The sequence below is a fragment of the Actinia tenebrosa genome, unplaced genomic scaffold, assembly GCF_029948245.1.
Source record: "Actinia tenebrosa isolate PJP-AT-01 unplaced genomic scaffold, QUT_ActTen_1.0 PGA_scaffold2__45_contigs__length_23673736, whole genome shotgun sequence".
Lineage (NCBI taxonomy): Eukaryota > Metazoa > Cnidaria > Anthozoa > Actiniaria > Actiniidae > Actinia > Actinia tenebrosa.
In genome coordinates this window covers 16,330,275-16,349,008 of record NW_028292579.1, presented here as the reverse complement: position 1 = coordinate 16,349,008, position 18,734 = coordinate 16,330,275, and the positions used below count along the sequence as shown (strand labels likewise).

Genomic DNA, 18,734 nt, shown 5'->3' with positions numbered 1-18,734 from the left:
TCTGAAATGGGCAAAACAGTACGGCCAAGTGCATTAGGTGCATTTATGTGTTTATTGTAATACGCAATCGTTAAACCAAGTAAAAATACTCTAGGGAATGACACGTGGTCTGTAATCGAAAAATGTTTCGTCCAAAATTAAGAGATCTATTTAATGGTTATTTATCAAGATGTAAGAAAATTTTTGGCTGCCTGCATAGTCGGAGATCCCAGATAGCACCTCCGAGAAAAAAAATAAAACTACAACGACAGCAGTAACAGCAATAACAATACAAGATTTAGTTTATACAACATTTTGTGCATAATGACAAAAAATAACATTTAATTCCAAATTCACTTTAGATTTTTTCAATGAATAATCTTCAATAAATATAAATTGCTGTAGATTGTTGCAATAGGACGATTGCATGATGGCGTCATCTGACTTCTATTACCAGACTCCCTTGCACACTTTCTTTTGTTCAGTTAATTAGCACCAATTGTCTTACTATTCTCATCAGGGAATGTAAATCCAAAAAGAAAGGAAATTCGCGAAACATAATGGTAGTGGAAATCAAATAATACGCCATAATGCGAACATTGTATTACTTCTTGATTGCAAATCAGTTTCAAAAAACACTCGAAATCAGAAATGAATATTGAAACTTCTAGTAAGTAAAACAATCAGTAACGATGATTCGAGAATTATTACTGTTCTTAATGTTCTGCGCTAAAGTACAGATGTATACCAAACTATTATCATCATGTACTTCTTGAAAGTGTGCATTTTATCCTATTGAGTTAGAGTGCACGCATAAACCCGTGAAACAAATACTAATTTGTAGTACTAAATAGTGGTAATCAAACAATAGGAAACAAAGGATTCTGTATGAATTACTACTAATTAGTACTAAATATTGTTCATGGATTTAGTGCGTGCACTCTACTGTGCAGACTCACTTACCACAAACACTTTGAGAATAAACCTGTCCAATCAGATAACAGTAAGCTAGACAGAAATAGAACTGATAACAGAGTTAGCCAATCAAATTATCGCGTTCTCACGTTCTTATTATATCGATGTGCTATCTGATTGGCTGGATAAAAATATCAAACTAGATGTCACAATATGATTGGTTATTGATACTAGTTTATCGCCGCACAGTAATTCTGCGTTAATGTTCTTCATTTTTTATCTCAAAACTATAACTTATAGTTCTTAACAAAACCAATATTTTTTTCTCGTCGTTATATTTCTATACTGAGATACTATGCTTCTTTCACTAAGCACTTTCTTGAGAGTCACAAAGTCTCAGTGACGGTTCAGGTTACCATAGATACTGAAATACCATTTACGCTATAGTGACTACGCATATGTGTCACATAATTTTCTGAGAGGGGTCTCATGTCTCGACCCACGCTCTTTTGACCACTCCCGGTGTGATAGGGGAATTGGGTTGGAACATACCATGAAGGCTGTGTGCTACAGGGCGGTCGATGATAGCACGAGCAACTTCGTCAAAAGTCTTGGCATCTAAGATCAAGAGGAACGACTTCTTTCCGTTAGTGCCAACCACAGCGGAAACAATGACCCCGTCGTCTTCGTCGCTGCCTCCCAGGGCTGGTATGAAGACTGGTTCGGAGGGGTAGCAGTACTTTTTGTCCCAGTACTTAGTAGTCTTAGCCAGCACGTCAATCTACAAAGAATGTAAAGAACAACTTTTCATATCTGACTAAGAGGTCACACATGCTAGGGTCCAGGTCACGTGTGATGTCCGCCATATTGGAAGAATTAACGAAATGACTGACAACTCTAAGACATGGTATAGCATTTGAATTGTGTCTTTGAATAGTCTGAATAACTATTTTTATGTTCGCTATAAAACCCACAGAGGGACGTATCCAGGAAAATAGGGAAAAAATGAATTGGGCTACCTGTGGTCTTGACAAAATTCTACACAATCATTTGACCAAAGATATAAAAGAACATTTAGCCCTAACATTAAGATATTTACCTTGACAATTTGATTCAAGAAGTCCCCGGGTTTTCGCTGCTTCAGCCCGTAAACAAACCGGTATGGCTTCCCATTGAAAAATCTATAATTTATCTGAGGAAGTTCTATTCCATAATGCAGCAGTTTAAAGTCTTGTCCATCTGAATACGTAGGTAAAGGCTCGAATGACGGCTTCTTACACTTAGAGGGTGGTACGGGGACCCGGTATCTTCTCAAAGTCCCCTCAGGAAATCCCTTGGAGACTTCGTGCTCGGATTTTGTTCGTAGGTTCGAGAGGTAGTACTGATAGACGATATTTGCGTTCGGGTAGCAACAGATGTCCACGAAGACGTCTGTGTCGTTTTCGTAGGCATTGACGTGGTGGAAGGCGAAGAAACTCTCTACGGTGTAGCGCGCGATGCACTGGCCGGTTTTTCTCGAGATGAGATAAAATCTCGAAGGCTGGCTGCCGTCCCACTTCATGCATTCGTGAAATGACCGACCTAAAATAAGAAAATAGTTGCTTTGTAAAAATAACGATGTAAAGAATTTTAATTTTTCATAGTACCGGCTACCATTGTTAACTGACAGGGTGACGGGGAGGGAGCGTTTTTTTCCTTCATGGAGTTAATTAGACATCCAGGACCATTCCAGGAGCCTTGTCACATTAATCGATATACCTACCCCTCCCCCCTTCCAGGTCTTTAACGACCTAGAGAAACTGTGGGAGTGAGTCAGTGCCTTAAGCTGGAAATTTGACATATCCATTACGGTAGACTTAGGCGTGGGGAATTTTACTGCTGGCTAAGGAACTTCACTGCGAAATTCCAACTCTGCTAGGTGGAGACGGAGTGGGGAGGGGAGAGGGGAGGGTGATTACTGACAAACCACTGATTATTTGACACGCTTAAACCCATGCGCAGACATTATCTAGGTTCTATCTTCGTCTTTGGACCATAGTTTACCTTTAATCTTCATGGTCAATAAACGCCATACATTCACTACAAACGGATTCTCAATAAACACGAAGTAGTTTGGAGTGATAGCAAAGCTGTGGTAATAACAGAGTTTGTTCTTCGGTTCAAAGGTCGCAACGATCTTAGTTCCTTTGAGAGGATTCTCTTCTTTTTCAGGAATCGGTGAAGGGTCACTTGGGATTTCCAGGAAATTATACTTTGTTCCGTTTCTTAGGGATACTGCAACGTTGTACACCCTTCCTTCTTCGTCTTGATGTGGATGTGGTGTGATAGAGAACATCCGTAGAGGAACTGGAAAAAAGGCAAAAATAATCAACATGAGCAGATCATAATGGCACGCAAATGATGATTAATTTAAATAAATATAAACCACGATAAATGAATAAAAACTGGTGGGGCTTCAATTCATAGTTCTGACTCCCCTTAGTTACCGTTGCTATGTCCCACAAGCTCAATAAATGAGCTATTATCAGAATCTAATAGTCTGATCGCCGGGAAAATTGATTATTATAAAAATAAAATAAAATTGCCTCGTAATTCTTATAGAACTCTTTAAACAGATACTGAACGCGTTCCCGTTCTTCATCACAGAAACAGAGTTTGGGTTGCCTGTGATCATTTCAAGCCTCGAATTGTGCACTTCCAGTTACTATTACATTCCGATAGTTTGGGCGGGAAAAAAGTGAAGAACGAAACGCGTCCAATCTTTTACGCGCCAAAACTCAAAACGCGTGCGTGCATCCAAAGGACACACAAAGACTGGTATGCTTCAGAGAGCAACAGCAAAACCTCGCAAAATAAGAACTGGATTTTACTCTTTTTCTTAGTTTTTCCTACTCAACTGAGTAAGACTCAATCTACAGTAAGTAAAGTAGAGATTGTATCCCGGATTCACCGAGAACTAGCCGGTTTCGTGCATTTATAACTTCAAAGTTACGAAGCTAAGAACTTTATATTTACACGTGAACATTCTGTAGTTTGATGGTCAACTTTACCGCTTGAACGATATTCATGGCTTAGAGGTAAGTTTACCGAACTTACATCTTTATTTCAGCTCAAGGAATAATAATTTTAGAGTTGTGAAACGAAAAACTTAGCAAGTAGTTGGGTAAGCTAATAAAGCGGTATTTTTGTACCATACTTTAAATATTTAAAAGTATGTGTCATAAAACATTGAATGGTTCACAAACTTACAAAAATGCCTATAATTTTGCTTGCATCTTGGGTTTCTTTGACCAACCATGCTAAGCAGTTTTACCCGGCAACGCATCAACGCCGGAGCATTCGCAATTTTTTTCTTATTTTCTTTATCATCTTTCTTAGCTGCCAACATGGATCAAGATAAAAGACAATTATGCATATTCTAAGGTATTTATTTTTTCACCAGTATTGATGTGCAGTTGTTGGAGCTCTTTGTAGCCGCAACGTGCCACACAACATTGTGGTACTGTTAACAATGGATGCTAATGAGAAATCTATTGTTAAATGGGTTTTCAATAATTCCCAAAAAATAACAAAAGGCACGGCGGCCATATTGGATGATATAACAAAATAATTCATTGGCAATTCTTTTGTTAAATTCATCCAAGATGACGGATATGACGTCATGTTCAAAGGAAGATCTTAAGCATATCATTTGCAGCACGGTATTCTGTATTTATACAGAAAACATTAACACACCGAAAACAATTTTCAATCCTCAAGACAAGGGAATTCTTTTTTTGTTTTTTTATCCTACTAATAGACCAATTTAATTTTGACGTAATGTTTTCATATTCTAAAATCATGCATTCGTTATTTCTTTGAATACTATTTCTTTGTTTTGTAGTAACATACTAGTATTACTTTTCTAAAAGTGGGTTCCCTGTGTTCAATATTGGTTGACAAAACGAAAGACCACAAGACCCGGCAAAAGTTTTGTCAAAGTCAACCAAGATGGCGGCTATGACGACATATGCACCCCAAGAATTAGCGTTATTAGACTCACTTGGAAACCAATGAAATGGTATACCTCCCTTTTGCGAAGTTTCAAAGGTGTTCAAATTTTAAAGTGTAAAAAGGCCTGCCTAAGGTATGACCTTCATATTTTTTAAAATAACAGTGGATTTGGAATGTATGTAAAATAGTCTGAAAATCACTTAAGGAAGGATGTATCTCAAAATTAATATTATGGGTTGTTTTACCATCCGGATAGCATACCAAGGTTTGGAGCTTTAGGGCCCTTTAGAGTAAGGCTCATGCGAGACGTCATGGTTACTTAAAAAGCTGTTGGTTTTGTTTCCCTCTTACAAAAATTCTTCCTCTTCCCTCTAAATAATAATAATAATAATAATAATAATAATAATAATAATAATAATAATAAAACATTTATATAGCACCATATCTAGAAATATTTAATATCAATAAGATACAATGAAAGTCTTTGATGTCAGTAGATTTGTTCTCAAGATCAACCTGAAGTTTTCATTAGGTTTTGATAGCGAGTACATCTCTTATTTTAGTTGCAGTCGACGTAATCAAAGTGTATAGGAGGCTATGACACAAAACACTATCATCTATCTTATAGAAAATTTAAACTCTGCATTCCGTGCGTTGTAGAATGGAAGATTAGGGTTTTTTTACGTTTCTATAGCAGAACAAAACGAACGCTTGCTCCTAGTATTGAATGGTATTTTACTTATCGCTTATGCTGTACTTTTATAGTACACGATATAAGGGTCTTTTAACTACGAAATGAAGATTTTTCTATCTCTGTGTTATTTCGTTTTGCCATGCGGCAGACAAAGGAACCTAAAGAAGAATCCAGTAAGTCAGTTCTCGAAAATTTTTTTGCGGTGATGTAAGACTTGGGAATCGGTCCTTAACGCATGCGTCATCCTTCTTCATGTGACACACGTACATGTACGTTGCTTCATGTGCAATTGCACGATGACATTTGAATCGCACGAATCACAACACATCTAGGTTCTGTATGTTTCAATTCGCTGCGCTCAAACGAACGTAAATTATTTTTTCTCTTAATGCTGTGAAAATTCAATACAAAAACAACACCATGATGGTTTGGATGCTCAAGCAATCACATAACAATCGAAAATACATTTTATTTTTAGACCCTGGACATACCCACACGTACAACTCAGGAAAGATGTAATCGTTACCTTTCCCATTGTTTGAATGACTGACAGGCTAAGACGTTTTCTTTAGGTCGCCGCATCTTGTAAACAGCAGGCATATCGATAGTGTCGCACGTACTTATCTCAAAAGAACATGCAAATCAGCACAATGCATGGTTATGCGCACCTTTGCGCGTTCCTCTTTACACGTTTTGAAATCAAGTAAAACATTTGAGCATTAAAATTTGCCCTATGATGATAATGATGATGGTGGTGGTTAACCATTACCATAATCATCATCATCATCATCATCATCATCATCATCATCCACATTAATGTCATAACTTAATGCAGGGTTCGTGCTACTCCTTGAAATCCTTGAAAACTCCTTGAATTGAAAACACGTTTTTAAGGGCGCTTGAAAAGCTCTTGAAAATAGGGAAAAACGCCAAAACTCCTGGAATACTCCTTGAATTTAATGCAACTTAATGCTATTTCTAACTTTCCTTTTAAAATAAATAACGATTAAAATTGATTGGAGAGTTTCTGGTTGCTTGTTTACTGGTTGGTTGCGTGTCATGATCGTTTTTTATCTAAGCTGAATTAGCTGTACTGTAACATTGAATCAATGTTTAAACCACGTCCTAATACAAAAAACTTTGTCCATGAAAATCGAATTTTTGTGCTTGAAAAGTGCTTAAAAAGTCCTTAAATTTTGAAACGAAAATGAAGCACGAACATGACTATATAGAATGCAATGTTTCTATACGCCTACTTCTATTTGCTTTGGATGAAAAACTTTTGGTGAACTGCATCAGTATGTGTTTTCTGTTTATTCAGAGTCAGCGAATCATTTGTGCGTATATATACCTATTTTATTAAACGTTGCCATCACCAAATGCAATAGGCGATATTCATTCCACGATCCAATAATAGCTGGAACGACTTGTGTTTCTACTTCTTATTCTCGTCAAGAACATGGACCTTACTGTTGGGACTGATTCAATGTTGTTTGTTACAACTAAACCATTTCCATCTTGGCATAACTATCGCCTTAGGCAATGACGTTTATTGAAATAGGTGTATGTTTAATAGTTTTAGTCAGTGTTTCAAAAGTTTGATTCAGCATAACACCTATACAGTTGAACCGGTTACCCGTTATATTTGGTAAAGCGTACAATTAGGCCAATGCGCAATTAATTACGCATTCTAATAGTTTAAGAAGACAAGTTCAACGTCGATTCTGTTATCACTTCTTAACCTTCTTTTATTGAGATCATCTGGAGTGAATACTAGTATCGTGCTTACTGGAGCACTCAACGGATTTACTCGAGATTGCGGTATTCGAGCGTTCCGTGGCATTGATTCACTTGACATTCCGAAAAAGCGGATGGAAATTCCAAACATAGATTAAAATAGTTTTCAAAAGATGGTAAAATAGTGCGAAAGTTAATGACACATTGTCACTTTCTTTGTGTGTCTTTAGATCAGAACTATTGTAGAACTATTGAACCATAATAGACGAAAAATGAGATTCAAAAATCATCCTTTGCCATTAAATATTTAGAATTTTAAGCAAAAACTCATTTCAAAGGAAACTACAACATAATCTTTACAGAACTGCATTTTTGTTTTGGATCCGGAATAACGTCGTATATGCTTAAAAAATTATTTGAATGACGTCACGCTTAAAAGCTCTTTACAGTAGCTATAGGGAAGATATATCGTATACTTATTTCGCTAAAGTTAGTCATCTGATAGGCTACAAAGCTCAGACCAATAAGGATTAAAGGTAAATACATTTTACATGTTTCACTGAACCGCTTGATAACTGTTAATGGACTTGCACATCTTTTACCAGTTACTGTCTCACCTCTTCTGAGCATCTTCAAGCTGCATATGGCATCACAAAAATTCCTATGATCCGACTAACTTGAACACAGGTAGCCCAAGCTTGGTTTCTGTGGTGTCCTGTTATAAGGAAATGTATGGGGATTCATCAAAAATTTCAATAAAATCATTGAAACGTGAAATAAATATTTTTTCCCCACTTATTTCTTACTGGTGGGGAAAAAAGTCTTAAAACGGGCTAAATTTAAAAAATAACCACGCAGAGCAAAAGAAGTGCTATTTCTCAATGATCGGGTAAAATTTCGAGGCTTTATTTCACGTTTTAGTGATTTTATTGAAATTTTTGATGAATACAATTCCTTATAACAGGACACCACAGAAACCAAGCTTGGGCTACCTGTGACTTGATTGAAATAAGTATGTGCATTACTAAGGTACAATGTAACGTTCTATCCATTTCAGACCGTGTGTTATTCTCTTGCCTATGAGTAGATTTTGGTGAAATGGCAAGGCACGGTCAATGAAAGTGTGCGAGATTATTATTGCTCTTCTAGAATGTACGGCAATACCGTCACGACATGGCACCGTCATGGTACCGTCATGACATAGCATCGTCACGCTCACAATACCGTCACGACGTGTCACGGTCACGGTACCGTCACGACATAGCATCGTCACGGTCATGGTACCGTAACGTCACAGTCTCGCAGTTGATTTTTCAAATGGCATGAAATTTTCTCAACATTGTAGAGAGACCACACGCTAAGCTTCTCTTGCTTGACTTGTCTGCTGCTTTTGATACTGTAGATCATGTCATACTTCTAAACCGTCTTCAAACAAGATTTGGTATTCATGGTAGTGCTCTTAACTGGCTTAAGTCATATCTTTCCAATCGATTACAGTTCGTTTTGCTGGATATTGTGTCTTCTGATTCTCTGGATTTAAGTCGCGGTGTTCCTCAAGGTTCTGTTCTTGGACCAATATTATACCTTCTCTACACTTCACCAGTTGCTGACTACTGCGACATCATAATATGTCATATCATCTCTATGCAGATGACACACAACTATACATACCTTTTTCTAACAAGGATCGATGACGCTGCAATCACTCAAACTACTACCAGGATTGAAAACGATATTGCTAATCGGATAACGATCATTAAACTAAAATTGAACACAGATAAAAAAGAGTTACTCTTCCTTCATTCCAAAACCATTACTCTAAAATCTATACCAACCATACAATTTGCTAATGATGTTCATAAACCTTCAACAAAAGCAAGAAACATTGGTGTCTTCTTCGATTCTCTTTGGTTCTTCATGCCAACAGCGTTTGTAAAACTGCCTTCTACCACCTCCGCAAAATTGCTAACATCAGAAAATACCTATCCACTGAGACAACAGAAACTTTAATCCATGCATTTGTTTCTTCCAAGATTGATGATTATAATAGTCTTCTCTATGGCCTTCCCATATGTTTAACCGATCCAATCAGTACAAAACGGTGCTGCTAGACTCATAACCTTACCCCGAAAATCTGATCACATCACGCCTATATTCACAACTTACACTAGCTACGTGTGTCTGAGCGCATTAAATTAAAGATTCTTCTCCTTACATTCAAAGCAATACACCATTTGGCTCCATCCTACATTTCTGACATGATTCCACTTTATAAACCACCAAGATTACTTCGATCTTCTTCTGGCGTCTTATTAAAACAGGATAACTACAATCTGAAAACATATGGTCATCGTTCTTTCTCTGTCCGACAGTGCTATTGAACTATGGAACTCTCTGCTGTCTTCGTTTTTTATTTCTTCTATTTCCAATATATAACAGCATACATATATACATAAGCGCATAGATCAGGATTGTATATGCGCTATACAAGCATATTATTATTATTATTATTATTATTATTATTATTATTATTATTATTATTATTATTATTATTATTATTAAGCTTAACAACTGTGTTTCGTTCAACTACGCGGGATGCTGAACATCTGATGATGCGAATAAATGACCTTGAATGTCCTAGCCTGCGTAGCCAAAACCCACAAGGAACGCCTGGCTACGCAGGCTATGAATGTCCTTGTCTTTGCATTGTTACAGTATCTAGCACTGTTGATTATATTACTTCGAGTTAGGCCAGAAGTCAACCGTTCTTTAGCTAAAATCATTTATTATACGCTTCAAATTCTTTTAAACGAATTTTACAAGCTATAGTGCTTCCAGAATTCGACAATTAATAATTTTCAATTTCAAAAAAGCTTTTCTTCGCCATCGGACTGTCTCAAATCTTTTTTATGTCATTCCAAAGAAAAAGGGCGCACTTCTTTTTTAAGAAATCAACACTTTTTCTTAGATTGTTCTTCCTAGTTGTACTCCACCTTCGGCTCTTTGTCACCTACAACGTCATTAAACTAGTACTCTATTTAAAGAATAGTTTAACATTCACCGGAAGGACGTGAATGACTCGAATCATCGGCTTAGCAATATTTTAAAGCAGCTTCGTCAAAGGGAGATAGTAAAGTAAACCCGAAGTGTCCATTACACCTCCATGGGTAAACATACTTGTGATGCTTTGGATATCAATTTACGAAAACATTACTCATTGGTCGAGATGTGAGGGAGAGATTAGTTGTCATGATCTGTCAGCTCGTGTGCGCATTTCGCACCTCATATTTATCGATGCTAAAACAGAGTGATACCTTTATACTACTGGCTGTGTGGGTTCAAAAATATTTACGATAAGGCCTCTATTGATGGTTTTCAACCATTCCCAAGAGAATTAAATAACAAAAGACACGGTGGCCATGTTGGAGGATATAACAAAAGAATTAATTGACAATTCTTTTGTTAAGTTCCTCCAACATGGCCGACGTGAAAACCATCAATATCTAACCTTTATACATACATTGTGCATCTCTATATCCCGGACTTCTATTTAGCAGGCACAAGGCAAGGTCCTTAAGGTGTCCACGTGGTCTGCTTAACGCAGGTACCACTTAAAGGACAACTGACCCCAAAAATTGCCGTTTTTCATATAAAACTACAACGTACATAGATCACATAAATTCAACTTTGAACTCTGATACAGCTTCTATGTCGCCGAAAAGAAATAATCAATTCGCGAAAAATAGCAATAGAAGAGCGCCATATTTGAGCCCGCAATAAATTACCGCATTAATGCCGTGACGTCACAACGTGAAGCTTGCATTCCAAACTTGTTGAGTTTGTATATTTCGAGTGCTAGTCGATCTCTTAATAGTCTAAGTTAGAGTAAGTTTCTTAATCCAGATGGTCCATTGTTGTGTGCCAGAATGCACCAACCATTCTTCCAAAACTGAGTCTGTTAGCTACCACAAAATTCCTAACAAAATAGCTCTTCAGAAGGCATGGATAGCGCGGATAAAGAGAGAGAACCTGCCGCCTTTGAAGAACTGCTACGTTTGCAGCGATCACTTCGAGGATTCATGCTTTGAAGTGGATCTGATGGAGCAGTTAACCGGGATAAAAAGGAAGAGGAGATTAAAGAGCGATGCTGTTCCGTCAGTATTCAATTTTTGCAAGCCAGCTAAAAGAAGAGCTACATCAGAGAACCGGCTCAAACGCAAACAAAACGAAGAGGTGAGATAACATGTCATTTATACATAACATAGTTTACATTGTTTTTCGAAATAATCACTCATGAAAAAGACTTATTAATGCATACCGAAGCGAGTCATCAATCATTAGCTATTTATGCTTTCATAGATGAAATGTTGCTTAAAATCATAAGTATAGCTAGTAATATTTGATCGATACTTGAAATTTTCAAAATGGTTATTTGCACGTGTTTAGTTTACATTTGATATCTATTCGTAAACCATAACAATGTTGCCGTAATATTCCAAATTTGCTTGGATAAATGACCACGGAAGAATAATTTATAGCATTGTTGGTTAATATGTTTATTTTGTATTATTTAAGGTAAAGTAGGCCTCGAAGAATGGTTTATAGTATTGTTGAAAACATTGTTTATTTTTGTATTTTCAAAGAATGTGGAGCAGCTATGTGCCACAATAAATCCCTCGTGTGAAGATCCACCAAGTATGGAAACACCAGAGTTCTCTCCTGAACCACTTTGTAAGGAGATTGGTGTTCAGTGTTGCCTTGGTTGTAGATATGTTGTAACATCCACTGTATCAACTCAGACAGAGCCTGGATACTATAAAGATGCCGACACAACAACAGTTTACAATCCCTCCCCTTCACCAAACATCAGTAGAGATGAAATACTCAGTGTGAGCTTCCACGACCACAGCTACAGTACTAGCTATCACCCCTCACCAGTAAAGTCAATGCCAACAGTGTCTCCACAAAAGTCAGAAAAGTCTTTGTTTTCAGAGGAAGAGGGACTCCCACTAAGTGACGATGATGATGGTTTCATTGTTTCATCGCAAGAGACAGTTTCAACAGCGGACAGTGAATTAGAGCCAGAAAACAAAGACTGCAATAAAACTCTTGAAAACCATATCAAAGAACCTAAATATTTGGTATTTAACTCTTGTTTGCAGCAGTTATTCAAGTTTTGTAGAAGCTGTGGAGCACCTGTCGCTGATGTCAACTTTGTATGTCAAGGCAGCCTACTTATTGTGACAACTATATGTATGAAACATCATGCTTTGACATGGTACTCACAGCCAATGTTAAATCGCTTAGCTATTGGGAACTTGTTGATTTCCTCATCAATATTATTTACTGGTAATACTTTTACCAGACTTCAAAACTTTGCATCCTGTCTTGGCCTAAAATTTCTGAGTGAGAGGGTCTTTTACAGACATCAGGAACGTTACCTATTTCCTGTTGTTAATGATGCTTGGAAGAGAGAGGAGGCTGCTGTAATTGAAGAGCTGTCAAATAAGGACATAGTAAATCTCAATGGTGATGGCCGAAGTGACAGTCCTGGCCATAGTGCTAAATATGGCACATATACTATGATGGAGACAAGCACAGGGAAAATTGCCACCTTCAGCATTGTTCAAGTCTCTGAAGTAACCAGCTCCAATGCTATGGAGAAAGAGGGGTTTCTAAGGTGTTTGAACACTTTAGAAGACACGGTCAGTATAAAATGTATCACAACTGACAGACACACATCCATCACCAGCACTATGGCAAAAGATTTTAGCCACATCAAACACCAGTATGATGTGTGGCATCTTTCCAAGTCAATTGTAAAAAAGCTGAACAAGAAAGCAAAATTGAAGAAAAACCAAGAGCTGGCACCCTGGATACAATCCATTTCAAACCATCTTTGGTGGTGTGCTGCTACATGTAATGGGGATGTACAACTTTTGAGAGAGTAGTGGAAATCTGTTGTTCACCATTGCGTGAACAAGCATTCCTGGAAGGATGCAGAGGTATTCAAAAAGTGTGCCCATCCTCCCCTAACCCGCAGACAAGTGCGCACCACACACTGGATCAAGCCGGGGTCACCAGCTCATGTGGCCCTAGAAGAGGTTGTCCTTCAACCAAAGTTACTTAATGACTTGGCAAGATTGACCGACTTTTGTCACACAGGAGGGCTTGAAGTTTATTCATTCGATGATGCTGAAGTATTGCTCAAAAAGAGAGCACTTCTCTTACAAGGGAATGGTTGCTCGTACTCAACTTGCTGCCATTGACAACAATTTCAATACAGCTAGAATTCAAGCAATTGTTCAAAAAGGCCCAAGGAGTGGAGAAGCTCGTTATCATGAGTGCTTCCCTAAGATGCACAAGCGCTGGGTTGTTAAGCCAGTCTTGCAAAGAAAAAGCTATGCTTTCCTCCCTGAGCTACAACTGAAAGTACTTGAAATTTGTGAGGGTGGCATGGAGGCTGCAGGGGTTGACCCAATTGAAGAGGTTGAATTACCAAGAAACATTGCTAGTGTTCCTGCCCCAGACAAACAGGAATTGATTGAACGACACCGGTCAAGATTTTCTAGGTAATTAATTTAAATGGAATGTAGTAGAGACTAAAAACACTAAAATGTGTAGTGTTAAGTGATGCTAATTCTAACCATTTCCTATTTTTAATTAACACTATTTAGTAGAAAATAATGCAAAGCATCATTGGCACTCTTTTAGTGATTGTACTCTAGTGAATAGCTGTTTTGAAAGAACTGTCAAGTAAGCCTGTCGTCCCAATCCCCCTCATCTTTGAACAGTTGTGTTCATTACTGGTAATAATTACAATGCTTCTACAAATGGGAAGGTACATGACAGACCCAAGTAAAACTGCTATAAACAAAATATGTAATTAATGTGAAGGGGACCTGATTAAAGTGGTAGATAAGTTTGCAGTTTTTAGATGTTCAGATGAAAATTTTATTAAAATATCATTACCACTTAGGAAACGATTGACTTTTAAATGAAATCTTAAAAGGTCTTTTCTTTAACTATCTACGCTCCATTATATATGGGGTCTCTCCCAGTATGAATGTAGTATAGAAAAAATTCCAGCTGAATAGTGACTTTCGCTTTCACTCATGGGAATCAAGATGTTCATTCATTTGCTCTCAGTGAATTAATCAGCACATGATTACTGAGCTGCAAAGGGCCTATTTGCCTGGGAAAATAATATATGAGCCATAAATGGCTGACAAGCCTGGATGCCAAGATTTCCTAGTGCCAATTTGTCTGACAATGAGACTAGTCAGTACCGAGATTCTAAGATGGGGTGGGATTCTATCACCAAGGGAATATTTTTTTCATTTAGCACAATTTTTGAATCCATTATAGCATGCTACTTCAAGGCAAATTCTTTATAAACAATACTGACTAGCCTTGTTTTCAGACAAATTGGTGCCCAGGAAATATTGGTTATCCATGTCTAGTATAACTGCAAAATTTGCTTGGTTAGCTCATGATTTTGTCCACTAGTGCTTTGTACACTAGGTTCTCTATTCAGCTGGATATTTTGTCTAGGTGTAGTTGTTTTTAAATAATAAAATATGCAAAACCTAGAAAACATTTATATAAACAACTTTCTATATGTACTTCATCTAAAAATAAATTCATGACTAATCTTATACATTTTGGTCTCAGCCTTTCCATGTTTTCCTTTTCAATTTATCAATTCAGAAATCCTGATAGAAAAAAATCCACTCTGTGTATATGAAATGAAGTAAGGAATAAATAAAATGTATATAATAACTCCATGTAACTTTAGGCCAAGCTAATCATCTGCATAGTGAAAACCTTCAAATTCAAAGTCCTCCTCTAGTCCAGGGGGAGGGAAGTGTGCTCTGATGCACATGACAGCACAAGAGGGCAGAACAACCCGAACTTCCTTTCCAAGAACTCCCCAGCACCATCTTGCTAGTTGCCTATATGCAATGTGTCTGTACTGCTTGTGCTCTGGGCCTTCATACGCATTACTGTACTGCTGTTTGTACTGAGCCCATGCGGTTCGAAGAACATACTTATTGGCACAAACAGGTAAGAATCCAGGATGTTGAGTAATGCATGGTGGTGGTTCATCAGCATCTCCATCTTCAACAACAGACTGGCATGTTGCAACCACTTTTTCGATTTCTTGGCAACAAATGCATTCAGATATTGAATCCATAATTTGGCAGCTACCACAGGTACACCTATTTAACAGAAATAAAACAATTCTTAGTATCTTTGAACATTATCAACGATTGTCCCAAGTGAGAATATACATACACAACTTGTGACACAACTATATCCCTGTATCTATATCCTGCAGTATATAACTTATTGACTATCAAGCGATGTTTTTAAACATGTTTTTAATTAAAATTGTGAAAGTTGGTATTGCTTTTGGTCGCAAACTGGATTCATGCATACCAATATCTAAAGAACATATTGCAAGAACACGAGTGGCAAGATACGATTTTATATAAAATGGATATGTAGTTCAGTTTTGTGATAAGACAGAAGTACGACTTACCAATCTGAATTTGTAAGTCGATTGTTCTCTTGTTCATCGTCTTCAATAATGTCACTGTCAGATCCTTCTCTGAACTCTTCATCTGAGGAGATTTCTATTTCTGGTTCAAACTGATACGGCCGTAAACCAAATTCGTCGTCCATTCCGAAAAATTCTTGAGCGAAATCGTCTCCCGAGCTGTCCGAGCCTTCGGAAGAAGAATTAGATTCTGACATGCCTTTAATTTGATGACCAAGTTGTATTTTTTGAGTAAAAAGTATAAGAAACTGAGGAAGAAGTCAGGCAAACAACTGGAAGCTTGAACTCTTGTGACGTTGTGACGTCATTACGCTATTTTTCTGAGCCCGCGATAAAAGCGCAAGATGGCGGCCACCAGAGCGATATATGCGATGTTTTCAAAAAATTGTTTTAGAAAAATGGATGCTCTATCCCCTTTAAAAACTGGATTTTTGGACTTCTCAAATGATGTAGTTCCTCTTAAAAATGGGTCATTTTGGAGGGTCAGTTGTCCTTTAAATAATATATAGGTTAAAGCTTTCATCTTCTAATTGACTTTATTCGATCCGTAACATCATTACATGAAAATAATCGGTGTCGTTAGCGAAATACAAGCCTAGATACTTAAAACCTCATTGTTAAATTTGAATGGGCGTAGCGCCAAAGAACTCTGCCACGTGATGTACACGTACCCTTGAAGGTTATGTCCAAGGAAACTTTCCTCGCAGCTCGATGCCCCTTACAATAATACATATCAGTATATTATCAATTAAAAATCAGGATTGAATGTGTAAAGGTTAAGTGAGACACAGCGAGACAAATCTCAAGAGGTACATTTTCATAACTGACCCAAAAACGATCTCAAACTACGATATTAACCCAAATTGAATGCGTGAAAATTGTAGTTGCTGCGTCGACGTATGCCTTCTGAATGATAATAATCTATAATTAGATTTTTCTATTGCGCATGTTCCATTGAGAGACAATCACACTTGATTAACAATAATATTATAATTACTAGGCTCTAAAATATATTCACCTTGGTTTAGCATCCGTAGCAAAGTCCGTACTGATATACCTAATTTACTCCCAGTTACGATCTTCCTAAAATTAACGACTGGCGGAAGCGCCGCCTATGATATAGCACTTTGCGGTTCGACAAAAGTTTAGTTTTGCCTAAAAAGGGGTTTGCAAACTGTCGTTGTTTATACCAGTCGTTCTTGCGTCAGTAGACAAAACTAGGTCTTCCTTACTTAGTATCGCGATATACACCTACTTGCAAGAACGTTGACATACGAAAATAGAACATTAGTAATTTAGTGAGAAAGGAATACATTAAAAGACAAAGGAAAAAGTTCAGCTTCAGTGATCTTCTTTTGTTTTTTAATATGATTCCTATCCCACTAAATCACTAATGTTCTATTTTCGTATGTCAACGTTCTTGCAAGTTGGTGTAGTTCACACTCCAGGATAGAAAAATCGTCTTGAAGGGGCATTGAATTGTATCATGAAGAATGCTTATTTTGCAAAAAGCCGTCAAATTAATTTCACAGAGAGCAGAACCTGCGCGTGCTTTGTCGTACATTTTAACCATATTTAATAGTTAGCTTCTCTTGACTTGAATTTAATTATCCCTCTTATATAATGATTTTAGAAACGAACTTGACCGGCGTGGCTGCGATTACCTAGAGTTCCGTTTTTCCACAGAATACCGTTTAGAATTTTTGATACTGATAGTGTCGACTGTCAATACGCGTACGCCTTTTGACTTCACCTAGGTAGGTGAGCTCTTGTCTCTACGTGTCGAAATCAGAATCTGTTCAGACCTGTTGTTCGTAAATAGAGTTACATAAATGTATGTATAGCGTATTTTCTTGACAAAGATAAATAAATTATAAAATGACCTAAATTTTTATCAACAAATTCAAAATAAAGGAGCCTCGTTTGGTGTTCAGTTGAAAACAGTAGTCTAAAGTAATGAGAGTTGTTTGTATAACTCTTCAATATTACATTATTACGGTATGATTACAAACATGTCAAGACCAAACATAATCAAAACGTAATCAAAATATAATTCACTCACCGCCACAATCCTTTCTGAGGTTATAAGACTGATAGGTTTGAAGAGTATGGGAATCGAAGCCAAAAAAATACGGCGAGTCGCTGCCAGCATAAACCTTGCCTTTCATGTTCATCACGCTTACAGAACAATTGTCAGTTCTTTCAGGCGGGACGAAAAGGGAGAAGAAGCGAGCGAAAATATTCTTGCACGGATCTGGTGGAACCGGAGTACCAAATTCTGCCATTGCTATCCCTCTTTTCTCTTGTCCTCTGAGAAAAGCCTGGCTTCGCAAGTGGCGACTTGTGTATGTGACTTTGCCATCTTCTATACAGTAGCTATGTAGCATCCCAAGACCATCAAACCAATGATTATAAGCATCTTTTCCAATTTCGTACATTGCCGGTCCGTTGCGAAGTAAGCATCCTTTTATCCATTTTGGAACTTCACCAACGATTTGCGCTTCCACCGGGATAGCCTGCTCTGGGACAGTCCTGAATAGATCGTCCATGTTGAATGAAAAGACTTAATAATTGATTCCAGTATTCTTGCTTAATTATATATAATAATCCCTATCTCCTGTGCGGTGCTCAATCAACTGTGTGTTCACACCTGAACCTGACGGTCTTTTCTGTGGTGCTGAGTCAGTATTCATATTCCACAAACCACGTCATACGAATCATATTTCCCTTACAGGATGATGAGTGATCGGTGCCCGCCCTCGCACCTGTTAGTCATTCGTGTCACTACACTGACCAGCGGTTTAACGCGGAATCTCACAATTCTTTAAACTCGGATCTCTTCAACATAGTGTC

General features: G+C 37.5%; 2 protein-coding genes across 2 annotated transcripts; one reads left to right on the top strand and one right to left on the bottom strand.

Moving 5' to 3' along the window:
* Window positions 1-304: 304 nt before the first annotated feature.
* LOC116297854 (beta,beta-carotene 15,15'-dioxygenase) lies at window positions 305-18,546 on the bottom strand. The gene is made up of 4 exons (XM_031706166.2): window positions 17,944-18,546; window positions 2,938-3,240; window positions 1,994-2,475; window positions 305-1,675 (listed from the first exon to the last, which is right to left on the bottom strand). The coding sequence occupies exons 1-4, from the start codon at window positions 18,428-18,430 to the stop codon at window positions 1,382-1,384; spliced, it is 1,566 nt and encodes a 521-aa protein (XP_031562026.1). The 5' UTR covers window positions 18,431-18,546; the 3' UTR covers window positions 305-1,381.
* On the top strand, window positions 9,900-13,492 carry LOC148909424 (uncharacterized). The gene is made up of 2 exons (XM_089033594.1): window positions 9,900-11,551; window positions 11,962-13,492. The coding sequence occupies exons 1-2, from the start codon at window positions 11,222-11,224 to the stop codon at window positions 13,267-13,269; spliced, it is 1,638 nt and encodes a 545-aa protein (XP_088889720.1). The 5' UTR covers window positions 9,900-11,221; the 3' UTR covers window positions 13,270-13,492.
* Window positions 18,547-18,734: the final 188 nt, after the last annotated feature.